This window comes from Oncorhynchus kisutch, linkage group LG26 (assembly GCF_002021735.2).
Source record: "Oncorhynchus kisutch isolate 150728-3 linkage group LG26, Okis_V2, whole genome shotgun sequence".
Taxonomy (NCBI): domain Eukaryota; kingdom Metazoa; phylum Chordata; class Actinopteri; order Salmoniformes; family Salmonidae; genus Oncorhynchus; species Oncorhynchus kisutch.
Window position 1 is genome coordinate 39,341,955 of NC_034199.2, and position 13,354 is coordinate 39,355,308.

The 13,354-nt window shown below is 43.0% G+C and overlaps 1 protein-coding gene across 1 annotated transcript; it reads left to right on the forward strand.

Annotated features, from left to right (window-relative positions):
- Positions 1-6,614: 6,614 nt before the first annotated feature.
- Positions 6,615-10,153, forward strand: zgc:162780 (class I SAM-dependent methyltransferase). The gene is made up of 7 exons (XM_020462041.2): positions 6,615-6,788; positions 7,427-7,546; positions 7,853-8,016; positions 8,980-9,193; positions 9,309-9,412; positions 9,535-9,672; positions 9,786-10,153. The coding sequence occupies exons 2-7, from the start codon at positions 7,436-7,438 to the stop codon at positions 9,877-9,879; spliced, it is 825 nt and encodes a 274-aa protein (XP_020317630.1). The 5' UTR covers positions 6,615-6,788; positions 7,427-7,435; the 3' UTR covers positions 9,880-10,153.
- Positions 10,154-13,354: the final 3,201 nt, after the last annotated feature.

Here is a 13,354-nt window from a genome sequence, read left to right on the forward strand (position 1 = left end):
AGAGACAACAATAGACAGCTGTCCCTGGTTGAGAACCATACCCGGGCCAAAACATAGAAGCAAAGAAACATAGGAAACAATACATAGAATGCCCACCCCACATCATATCGCACCCTGACCTAACTAAATAGAGAAATAAAACGGCTCTCTAAGGTCAGGGCGTGACAGTATATATGAACATTTCACAATGGATTGTCTGTATAAAACAGACAAGAATTGAGACATACTCTGGTTGAGTTCTTGCAAACAAAAAAAATCCCTGCGCTTTCAAACTTCACTGTGATGTCATAGCCTTTGCTGTGGAAGACATAATCACTGAAGGCTGGATTGACCACTAGACAAGAGGAGACAACCCTGTTACTGTAGTTAAAGTATTGCCTCAACATTCAAGGTATTATAAACTCCATATAACAATGTTCCATTCTGTTTGAGAGTGCAGTTGCATCTCCCCTTACTGCTCTGATCAACACTATGGATGACCATGTGGACAGTGTTGTTGTAAAACAACGTGGTGTTAGAAGTGGGATCTCCTTCTCTTTCCCACTGAAGTGTGGTCCCTTCTGGTAGGCTGGACAGCTCACAACTAAAACTCACATCAGAACCCAGACGAAATGAAGGCCATTCATAGGGTGTAGCCCCATGCCCTATCTGTGGACATCTGTACCCTATCTGTGGACATAGAACAGCCCCATGCCCTATCTGTGGACATAGAACAGCCCCATGCCCTATCTGTGGACATAGAACAGCCCCATGCCCTATCTGTGGACACAGAACAGCCCCATGCCCTATTTGTGGACACAGAACAGCCCCATGCCCTATCTGTGGACATATAACAGCCCCATGCCCTATCTGTGGACATACAACAGAACTGGAATTATTGAATTTCTATGGTGACAAACCAATGCCACTTAATCAGTTTAGTGTCATACATCCAGTACCAGTCAAACACCTCCTCCATGCTTCGTGGTGGGAACCACACATGCAGAGATCATCCGTTCCCCTACTCTACGTCTCACAAAGACAACGGTTAGACCCAAAAATCAAAAATTTGGACAGATTTCCACCGGTCTAATGTCCATTGCTCGTGATTCTTGGCCCAAGCAAGTCTCTTCTTATTATTGGTGTCCTTTAGTATTGGTTTGTTTGCAGCAATTGAACAGTTGATGTTGAGATGTGTCTGTTACTTTAAATCTGTGAAGCATTTATTTGGGCTGCAATCTGAGGTGCAGTTAACTCTAATGAACTTATCATCTGCCACAGAGGTAACTCTGGGTCTTCCTTTCCTGTGGCTGTCCTCATGAGAGCCAGTTTCATCATAGCGCTTGATGGTTTTTGAGACTGCACTTGAAGAAACGTAAAAAGTTATTGTAATGTTCTGGATTGACTGACCTTCATGTCTTAAAGTAATGGTGGACTGTTTGCTTATTTGAGCTGTTCTTGCCATAATATGGATATGTTCTTTTAGCAAATAGGGCTCTGTTCTGTATACCACCGCTACCTTGTTTTACGAAACAACTGATTGGCTCAAAAGCATTAAGGAAAGAAATTACACAAATTACATTTTATTAACAAGTCACACCTGTTAATTGAAATACATTTATAGTGAATACCTCATGAAGCTGTTTGAGAGAATACCAAGGGTATCCATCAAAGAAACGGTGGCTACTTTGAAGAATCTCAATATAAAATATATTTTAATTTGTTTAACACTTTTTTGTTTACTACATGATTCCATATGTGTTATTTCATAGTTTTGATGTCTTCACTATTATTCTACAATGTTGAAAATAGTAAAGAAAAATCCTTGAATGAGTAGGTGTGTCCAAACTATTGACTGGTACTGTGCATTGGGCGAATAAAACATTATGAACACCTGCTCTTTCCGTGACATAGATTGACCAGGTGAAAGCTATGATCCCTTATTGATGTCACTTGTTAAATCCACTTCAATCACTGTAGATCAGCGTTTTCCCAAACTCGGTCGTTAGTTTTTTTCCCCCAACACTACACACCTTAGGTGTACCAGTACCAGTACAGAGTCAATGTGGAGGCTATATACAGGGGTAACAGTACAGACTCAATGTGGAGGCTATATACAGGGGGTACCGGTACAGAGTCAATGTGGAGGCTATATACAGGGGGTACCGGTACAGAGTCAATGTGGAGGCTATATACAGGGGGTACCGGTACAGAGTCAATGTGGAGGCTATATACAGTGGGTACCGGTACAGAGTCAATGTGGAGGCTATATACAGTTGGTACCGGTACAGAGTCAATCTGGAGGCTATATACAGGGGGTACCGGTACAGAGTCAATGTGGAGGCTATATACAGGGGGTACCGGTACAGAGTAAATCTGGAGGCTATATACAGGGGGCACCTGTATTTAACCAGGAAGGCTAGTTGAGAACAAGTTCTCGTTTGCAACTGTGACCTGGCAAAGAAAAGGCATAGCAATTCGACACATACAACAACACAGAGTTACACATGGAATAAACAAAACATACAGTAGAACAAAAGAAAACAAAAAGTCTATATACAGTGAGTGCAAATGAGGTAAGATAAGGGAGTTAAGGCATTAAATAGGCCATGGTGTCGAAGTAATTATAATATAGCAATTAAACACTGGAATGGTAGATTTGCAGAAGATGAATGTGCAAGTAGAGATATTGGGGTGCAAAGGAGCAAGATAAATAAATAAATACAGCATGGGGATGAGGTAGGTAGTTAGATCAGCTGTTTACAGATGGGCTATGTACAGGTGCAGTGATCTGTGAGCTGCTCTGACAGCTGGTGCTTAAAGCTAGTGAGGGAGATATGAGTCCCCAGCTTCAGAGATTTTTGCAGATCGTTCCAGTCATTGGCAGCAGTGAACTGTAAGGAAAGACGACGATTGGCTTTGGGGGTGACCAATGAGATATACCTGCTGGAGCGCGTGCTACTAGTGGCTACTATGGTGACCAGCGAGCTGAGATAAGGCGGGGCTTTACCTAGCAGAGACTTGTTGATAACCTGTAGCCAGTGGGTTTGGCGACGAGTATGAAGCGAGGGCCAACCAACGAGAGCGGAGTTTAGTTAACACAGTGTCCAAAGAGGGGCCTGAAGTATACAGAATGGTGTCGTCTGCGTAGAGGTGTACCAGAGACTCACCAACAGCAAGAGCAACATCATTGATGTATACAGAGAAGAAATCCCCTCCGATTTGACACACTGAACTCTATCAGAGAAGTAGTTGGTGAACCAGGCGAGGCAATCATTTGAGAAACCAATACTGTCGAGTCTGCCAATAAGAATGTGGTGATTGACAGTGTCGAAAGCCTTGGCCAGGTCGATGAATACGGCTGCACAGTAATGTCTCTTATCGATTGCGTTTATGATAGTGTAGAAGGTACGGTGGGATTCAAAATGGTCGGTGATCTGTTTGTTAACTTGGCTTTCGAAGACATTAGAGATGCAGGGTAGGATAAATATGTCTGTAGCAGTTTGGGTCTAGAGTGTCACCCCCTTTGAATAGGGGGATGACCGCGGCAGCTTTCCAATCTTTGGGAATCTCAGACGATACGAAAGAGAGGTTGAACAGGCTAGTAATAGGGGTCGCAACATTTTCGGCAGATAATTTAAGAAAGAGAGGGTCCAGATTGTCTAGCCCGGCTGATTTGTAGGGGTCCAGATTTTGCAGCTCTTTCAGAACATCGGCGAACTGGATATGGGTGAAGGAGAAATGGTGGGGGCTTGGGCGGGTTGCTGTGGAGGGTACCGGGCAGTTGACCGGGGTAGGGGTAGCCAGGTGGAAAGCATGGCCAGCCGTAGAGAAATGCTTATTGAAATTCTCAATTATAGTGGATTTGTCGGTTGTAACAGTGTTTCCTAGCCTCAGAGCAGTGGGTAGCTGGGATGAGGTGCTCTTATCCTCCGTGGACTTTACAGTGTGCCAGAACGTTTTTGAGTTTGTACTGCAGGATGCAAATTTCTGTTTAAAAAAGCTAGCCTTAGCTTTCCTAACTGCCAGTGTACATTGGTTCCTAACTTCCCTGAAAAGTTGCATATCACGGGGGCTATTCGATGCTAATGTAGAACGCTACAGGATGTTTTTATGTTGGTCAAGGGCAGACAGATCTAATCCTGGTTCTACATTTTTTTAATGGGGCATGCCTATTTAAGATGGTCAGGAAGGCACTTTTAAAGAATAACCAGGCATCCTCTACTGTCGGGATGAGGTCAATGTTGTTCCAGGATACCCCGGCCAGGTTGATTAGAAAGGCCTGCTCGCAGAAGTGTTTTAGGGAGCGTTTGACAGTGATGAGGGGTGGTCGTTTGCTCGCAGACCCATTACGGATGCAGGCAATGAGGCAGTGATCGCTGAGATCTTGGTTGAAAACAGCAGAGGTGTATTTGGAGGGTGAGTTAGTTAGGATGATATCTATGAGGATGCCCGTGTTTACGGATTTGGGGTTATATCTGGTAGGTTCATTGATAAATTGTGTGAGATTGAGGGCATCTAGCTTAGATTGTAGGATGGCCGGGGTGTTAAGCATGTCCCAGTTTAGGTCACCTAGCAGCACGAGCTCAGAAGATAGATGGGGGGCAATCAAATCACATATGGTGTCGAGGGCACAGCTGGGGGCAGAGGGTGGTCTATAGCAAGCGGCAACGGTGAGAGACTTGTTTCTGGAAAGGTTCATTTTTAGAAGTAGAAGCTCAAATTGTTTGGGTACAGACCTGGATAGTAAGACAGAACTCTGCAGGTTATCTTTGCAGTAAATTGCAACACCACCCCCTTTGGCAGTTCTATCTTGTCGGAAAATGTAGTTAGGAATGGACATTTCAAGGTTTTTGGAGGTCTTCCTAAGCCAGGATTCAGACACGGCTAGGACATCCGGATTGGTGGAGTGTGCTAAAGCAGTGAATAAAACAAACTTAGGGAGGAGGCTTCTAATGATAACATGCATGAAACCAAGGCTTTTACGGTTTCAGAAGTCAACAAATGAGAGAGTCTGGGGGATGGGAGTGGAGGTAGACACTGCAGGGCCTGTATTAACCTCTACATCACCAGAGGAACAGAGGAGGAGTAGGATAAGGGTACGGCTAAAGGCTAACAGAACTGGACGCCTAGTACGTTCAGAACAGAGAGTAAAAGGAGCACATTTCTGGGCACGGTAGAATATATTCAAGGCGTAATGTACAGACAAAGGTATAGTAGGATGTGAATACAGTGGGGGTAAACCTGTGCATATAGTGATAATGAAAGAGATATTGTCTCTAGAAATAGCATTTAAACCAGGTGAAAAAAATATATAAAATATATATACATGGGACACGACAAGACAAAGGACAAATACGCCTGACTGCTACGCCATCTTGGATCAACGATGCCGCTGTTCTATCCTGCCGGCACATCGTATTACCAGCCAGCTGTATGTTGAAGGTGTCGTCGTTCAGCCACGACTCCGTGAAGCATAAGATGTTACAGTTTTTAATGTCCCGTTGGTAGTTTAATCTTCCTCGTAAGTCAGCGATGTTATTGTCCAAAGATTGCACATTTGCAAGCAGAATGGATGGAAGTGGGGGTTTATTCGATCGCCTGCAAATTCTCAGATGGCAGCCGGACCCCACTTTCTCCGCCTCCTCTTCAAGCAGATCACGGGGATCGGGGCCTGTTCCCGAGGAAGTAGCGTATCCTTCGCATCGGGGCTCGCCAGTGTCGTGAATTGAAAAAGAGGATTCTGCTAGTCCGTGGAAAGTAATCGCAGTCCTGATGTCTATGAGTTATTTTCGGTTATAAGAGACGGTAGCGGCAACATTATGTACAAAATAAGTAAATAAATAAGTTACAAACAATGCAAATAAGTGAACAAAAAAACACAATCGGCTGGGGCCACGTGAAACATCTGCCATCTTCTCCGGCGCAATGAATCATTTATGTATATAGACACATTTGAAACTTCTGTATATTATCAAACTTCAAAAACATGTCCGGATTTTCTGTTACTTCCTTTTCAATATGGGGCGTATGGGGTCAATCAAATGTATCATAATGTATCAACAGGGTTATGTAACATAGCTGAGAGAAGAACTGTATCATAATATATCAACAGGGTTATGTAACATAGCTGAGAGAAGAACTGTATCATAATATATCAACAGGGTTATGTAACATTGCTGAGAGAAGAACTGTATCATAATATATCAACAGGGTTATGTAACATTGCTGAGAGAAGAACTGTATCATAATATATCAACAGGGTTATGTAACATAGCTGAGAGAAGAACTGTATCATAATATATCAACAGGGTTATGTAACATAGCTGAGAGAAGAACTGTATCATAATATATCAACAGGGTTATGTAACATAGCTGAGAGAAGAACTGTATCATAATATATCAACAGGGTTATGTAACATTGCTGAGAGAAGAACTTGAACTTGAAATTTAGAGTGAGATCTGATTGTACAATATCTAAGTAAGCAGCAAGACTGGCTTTTTTTGTCTTTTCCCACCTCCAATCATCACTGAAAAGCCACCTCATTGGCTAACAAGATTCCGATCCCTCCCCCATTCCATCTCCACAGGACTTCTTATTAGTTCTGACACCCCACACAGCTTTCTGTGAACCCATGTAACCCTGGCCCCCTTCTTAAAAGGCCTCATTGCCAAACAACCCACATCCCCATGAAGCCACTGCCCATGCCCCTTCCTTTCTCTATCCCGGGGCCTCTCTCATACATGCCTGGCCTAACACGTATTGTTTTCCCTAGAACTGGGCCTGTGAAGTAAGGGAATTTCCGGAGGTGAGTGTGCATCTGTATGTTTGTTTGTGTGTGTGATCACGTTTGTTTATGTAGCGACCACACGCCAGTGAGAAGGAGCAACCTGGTTTCAGAGCATTTCGTATTATTCTGTACGTAAATCCGAGACACTCCATTTAGGGGAAAGGGGATACCTAGTCAGTTGACAACTGAATGCATTCAACTGAAATGTGTCTTCCACATTTAACCCAACCCCTCTGAATCAGAGAGGTGTGGGGTGCTGCCAATTTAGTATGATATGTTATGTTTCGTATGGTCTGTATTAATTTGTGGATGTCCGTCATCAATTTCATATGATACGTTACAAATTACAATTCGTATGATATGTTACAAATTACAATTTGTTGTTGCTAATGTTGGCTAGGCTAGGGGTTAATGTTAGGAGTTAGGTTAAAAGGATAGCTAAGAGGGTTTGCCTTAAGTAATCTTGTCTTATGTAACCATACCAAACGTTACTTATCAATTATCATTTGAATGTCTCCGATGTACTTTTACTGTGTTACGTCTAGTCTATGAGACCAGGCTGGAAAGAGAGCCTGAGTTGAAGTAAAAGCCGTAAATTAGCAGGAATCTTTCTGAGTGGAAGAGAACACTTCTATTCCTGTTGTTTTCTGCTGTAGCTCAGTGGCATGGCCCATCGTCTGTTTGAAGGTAAGGAGCATGCTACCTCCTACTGGAAGTACAGGGTCTCTCCCTCAGCTCAGCTCATTGAAGAAGTCATGTCCTTCCTAAAGAAAAAGGTAGGAGTGACATACATGTTTCACAGAATACAAAAGACTATTTGTTTGTTCTTATTTTCACATCATACATCATGCAATATGTACAGTATGAGTTCAAATCATATAGTTACTGTCTGTGGATGTAAAATATTTTCAATGACAAATAGTAGTGCAGAATTAAATTACAGAATTATATTGCTGCATGTTTTATTCCTGCTTTTCAATGTTTTACTAATAAACTGGACAGTCTCTTGCCTTAAAAAATATTCACATATACTAATGATGTCTCATACCTATGTGTGATGATCATGTGTCTTGTCCTGACAGAGGGGCGTGCAGCCCTGTGACCTGGCAGTAGACGTAGGCTGTGGGTCGGGTCAAGGGACCGTGCTCTTGGCCCCTCACTTCTCCTCAGTGGTGGGGACCGACATCAGCGCTGCCCAGTTGGAGGTGGCCCAGGAGCACACCACCGCCCCTAACATCTCCTACAGGTCAGAGCCCCAGAGAGGTGGAGGTCTTCAGGAGGAGGATAGGGTTGTATTTCGTTGTAGTGACACTGACACTGATTCAAACCCTCTGATTCAAACACATTATAGTCACAGAATGAGTTTTGGTATAAGTAGTACTTATAGGGTAGTGTAGAGGGTAGATTTTACGTACAGATTTATTTATTTCTGGGTCATTTCTCTGAGACCTAACAAGAGTCCTGGTATAATGCAGATAATAAACTGAGTGGTTCGAGTCATGAATGCTGATTGGCTGACAGCCGTGGTATATCAGACCGTACACCACTGGTATGACAAAACACGGCTCTAATTGCGTTGGTAACCAGTTTATAATAGCATTAAGGCACCTTGGGGGTTTGTGGTATATGGCCAATATACCACAGCTAAGAGCTGTATCCAGGCACTCTGCGCTGTGTCACGCTTAAGAACAGTCCTTAGCCGTGGTATTTTGGGCACATACCACACCCCCTTGTGCCTTATTGCTTAACTAAACCAGTGTGATGGGAGAAGGAACGATAGGGTTTAGAGTCCTTTGTTGAAGGGGACACGGTGAAATTAGGCCAAGGGCCAAGACAGACAATGGGACCCTTGTCTGCTCAAACTCATGCATTTCTCCCTCTAGTGAGCAAACAAAGAAGCTACAGCTACTACCACTGTTCTGAACACATCTACACATACAGTAGATGTTCCCAGTTAGGACTGAATGGAGTCATATCCACTGAACCAAACCAAAACACAACATTGTGTGTGAATTCTAGTCTGGTTCCAGATTTGTTAGTCATTTTTGTCAACTCCTATTGTGACAATAATCTTAGGAGTTGGCAAAACAGCACTAACTGATCTGGTACCATTCTGTCGGATGTCTTTAAATTACAACATGACCTTGTGTTTGTATGTATGTATGTATCCCTGCGTTAGTATGTCTCACGTCTCTGTGTCTCTGTTTAGACAGTGCCAGGCTGAGGAGCTGCCGTTTGCAGACAGCTCAGTGGACCTGGTGACGGCCATGTCTGCCTTCCACTGGTTTGACCGGCAGCGGTTCCTCCAGGAAGCCCACAGGATCCTGAAGGCTAAAGGTTGCCTGGCCCTACTCAACTACACCATGGATATGGAGCTTGATTATGGAGACTGCTCCCACACACTCAACACAGTCTGCAAAGAGGTCTGGAAACTTTATCAAATAGAATACACGTGTATTATACAAACACATAATGTCGATCACATACATGTTTGTTTTTTCAACATTTGTATTTTTTTATTTTATTCTATCTCATCAGTTTTATGCTGCACTCCTGCCCTATCGTAACCCCTGCCTGGGCCCTTGCTCTGTTGCTCTTTACAAACAGTGTTACGGTTCCATCCCCTACACAGAGAAAGAGTGGTGAGGCTCGGATACATCCACTGCCCTCGTTGCTATTACCTATGTACTTACAAGAAGTGTTTGATTTGATGTACAAGATGGGTTGGGTATACTCTAAGGTAATGCTAATGCTGTGTTGTTAGGCAGGAGTGTATGTGGGTGAAGAAGTCCATGACTCTGTCCAACTACATGGGTATGATAGAGTCCTTTTCCAGCTACCAGGCTCTACTAAAGAAAGACCCAGAGGAAGCCAGCAGACTGTCAACTGACATCACCCACAGGTTGGTCCCTGACACAATCCCTAGTTGATGCTGGTCAAAAACGTAAAGGTAACATTTCATGTTACATCTCACATCCATCTCTCCCCCTCTCTCATTCCCTCTCTCCTCTGCAGACTGTTGGCTGTGATGGGGGTGACCTCCCCAGAGACTGAGCTTGTGGTTGGAGTAAGGTATTTCTTCCTGCTAGCCTGCAAGTCAGAGGACTAGCTACCGATCGCTGACTGAGACTACACTGTGTTCCCTTTGAAACGGGACACTCTACGATGTGCTACTACTTATCTGTCTTGATTGTGTTATTGACTGTACGCTTCTCAACTGTGTTGTTTGATTTTGTCACACTGCTTTGCTTTATCTGGTCGCAGTTGTAAATAAGAACTTGTTCTCAACTGGCCTTCCTGGTTAAATAAAGGTGAAATAAAATTGATTCATGGTGAACATGAGAAATTATAGAATAAGTGATTACATTTGTATTATAACTTTCCAATGATTGGCATCTCATTTGTTATATTTGTCACTCTAGCTACAGTTTTGTTTACTTTACAAGCACATGAACCTAGCCCAGTGGTATGAGTGATAGCAGAGTTGTGTGTGTGTGTGTGTGTGTGTGTGTGTGTGCAGAGTAGAGGATTCCTAGCAGAGGGAACTCTTCATGGCTAAAAGTACTGGTACCTAGCACAGCACTTTCTGTATCCAGTTTTCCTTCACGGATACAAGTTTCTATAGATTACTTTTCAGAATGTCTGTGTGTGGGTGTTTCTAAGTCCTAAACTCCAATGGCGGTCTCTTTAGCTACACAGTCTGGTCATGATACTTTATTGTTGCCAAAACAGAATTTTTCACACCAGATTACATGACATTTGAATAAATGCTACCTGCACTCTGCTGACTAAGTGGCTGTTCCAACTATGGTCACTAGAGGTCATTGTTTGAATGTTCTATTCTCAGCCAGGCCAATCTTTTTGAAGAAAACACATTTTAATTATATCTCTATTTGAGCTAAATAAGTAGTTTTGTTATGATCACAAGAACATCTTAATAATTATGGTCTAGAGCCCCACAAATCTGAATGTTCTATCATAAAGTGAGAACAATTCATTTCCCTGGCTGATATGGCTTCTACTTAGAAATGCTACAAGAGTAAATGAATAGATGACATTCACTGCTATAAAACTGTCTCCAATACAATCACATCATTTACACAGACCTACTTCGGACCTTCGTGTGAAAAGGCATTCCATTGTCTGTTTTGTCAACGACAACGATGCATTCCAAAGGCTTGTGCTAACCAGATGATCCCAATAATTTAGGTAGCCTAGTAAACAAAGACCCCTCTGGTATGATTTTCTTGATTTATTTAACCTTTATTTAACTAGTTATATTACGAACCGTCTGGGACTTGTTGTTGTTTCCCTGTTTACTATTCAAAGATATTTTACTTATTAAGTCAAAGACTAAATTACCTGCAAATATATTAGCATAACTAGGCTACACAGAACCATGGCGAACGTATTAAAACGTGTCCCAGTCCAACATACCTAGCCCTCGTCGTCTTCCACCGGATCGAGTACTCACCTGTGAGAAAATGGAATGTAAAAAAAAACACTAACGATTTTCTGTATAAAAAAAAATCCAAATGACATCAGTTTGACAGGTTGTCAGGAAATAGAAAGCTGTGAAAATGACCAAACATGTTTCTGATTAGATTTCAGTTCGGCTTCGACGCATATTATATGTGCTTGAAATACTATCAGCTTTTATGATGCTAATAAAGATAGCGTCTCTACAGACAGTATATAACTGCCCATTCAAATCTTCTCAATAGACAAAAATAAATAAATCATTTTTCTACAAGAAAATAATGAAAGATAAACTCAATGTAGCCTATAAATTGTACAAGAATTATAGGGCACTGGGGGTAACTAGTCCCCCCCAAGAACAATGTCAAATTGCTGACATAAAAAAGTTAAATTTGGAGAAAGAACTTGGAACTTGGTGCAAAATATTTGATAAACTTACCACAAAATTATTTTGTTGAAATATCTCGATCACATACTTTTTGTTGAGCAAGAACAGTGGCAGCCAAGGTAAAGTTTGGGGGAAATAATTTGGTGACATCTTGTTGTTTTAATGTGAATTACAGGGGGGGCGATTGCCCCCAGTAGCCTACATTTATGGATTTTCTAAGGTATTGTTTGCTCTTTATGCACATGACACTAGTGTCAACTTTCCACATTTCCACATGCCAGAAGAGTACACATGAGACTAGTGTCAACTTTCCACATGCCAGAGGAGTTAACTGGTTATATCATGGTTTCTCATTGTACATACATGACCTGCAATAACAGCCCACTGGGCAAAAAAGAAACAAACTTTCCCTTAATTTCCCTCCATTTTTGCTGTGTATTTATCCTGGTTTTCTTATCCTTTTTCATTTTGTGACTTGTCTGAGTGGAGATCAATCACTCTGACAGTCAGAATAATAACATTGTGTATTCGTACAGCAGACCGACAAGTCGTGAATAGATCTCCACTATGCAAAGCTACTTGCTCAATGGCTTCACAAAAGGTGTTGTGTGTTGTATAGGCCACCTCAAGGCTGAACACTAATTACTATCATTATCATCATCAAATCAAATTGTATTTGTCACATGCGCCAAAAACAACAGGTGAAATACTTACTTTACAAGCCCTTGACCAACAATGCAGTTTTAAGAAAAAAAAGGCTACGGGCTACGGGTACAGGGTCAATGTGGAGGCTATATACAGGGGGTACCGGTACAGGGTCAATGTGGAGGCTATATACAGGGGCTACGGGTACAGGGTCAATGTGGAGGCTATATACAGGGGCTACGGGTACAGGGTCAATGTGGAGGCTATATACAGGGGCTACGGGTACAGGGTCAATGTGGAGGCTATATACAGGGGCTACGGGTACAGGGTCAATGTGGAGGCTATATACAGGGGCTACGGGTACAGGGTCAATGTGGAGGCTATATACAGGGGCTACGGGTACAGGGTCAATGTGGAGGCTATATACAGGGGCTACGGGTACAGGGTCAATGTGGAGGCTATATACAGGGGCTACGGGTACAGGGTCAATGTGGAGGCTATATACAGGGGCTACGGGTACAGGGTCAATGTGGAGGCTATATACAGGGGCTACGGGTACAGGGTCAATGTGGAGGCTATATACAGGGGCTACGGGTACAGGGTCAATGTGGAGGCTATATACAGGGGCTACGGGTACAGGGTCAATGTGGAGGCTATATACAGGGGCTACGGGTACAGGGTCAATGTGGAGGCTATATACAGGGGCTACGGGTACAGGGTCAATGTGGAGGCTATATACAGGGGCTACGGGTACAGGGTCAATGTGGAGGCTATATACAGGGGCTACGGGTACAGGGTCAATGTGGAGGCTATATACAGGGGCTACGGGTACAGGGTCAATGTGGAGGCTATATACAGGGGCTACGGGTACAGGGTCAATGTGGAGGCTATATACAGGGGCTACGGGTACAGGGTCAATGTGGAGGCTATATACAGGGGCTATGGGTACAGGGTCAATGAAAAACATTAGCGAGGCTATATACAGGGGCTACGGGTACAGGGTCAATGAAAAACATTAGCGAGGCTATATACAGGGGCTACGGGTACAGGGTCAATGTGGAGGCTATATACA

Coding starts and splice junctions, on each gene's coding strand:
- zgc:162780 (XM_020462041.2), top strand. CDS start 7,436: ATGGCCCATCGTCTGTTTGAAGGTAAGGAGCATGCTACCTCCTACTGG. Junction 7,547..7,852: donor TGTCCTTCCTAAAGAAAAAG/GTAGGAGTGACA, acceptor TTGTCCTGACAG/AGGGGCGTGCAGCCCTGTGA. Junction 9,413..9,534: donor CCCTACACAGAGAAAGAGTG/GTGAGGCTCGGA, acceptor CTGTGTTGTTAG/GCAGGAGTGTATGTGGGTGA.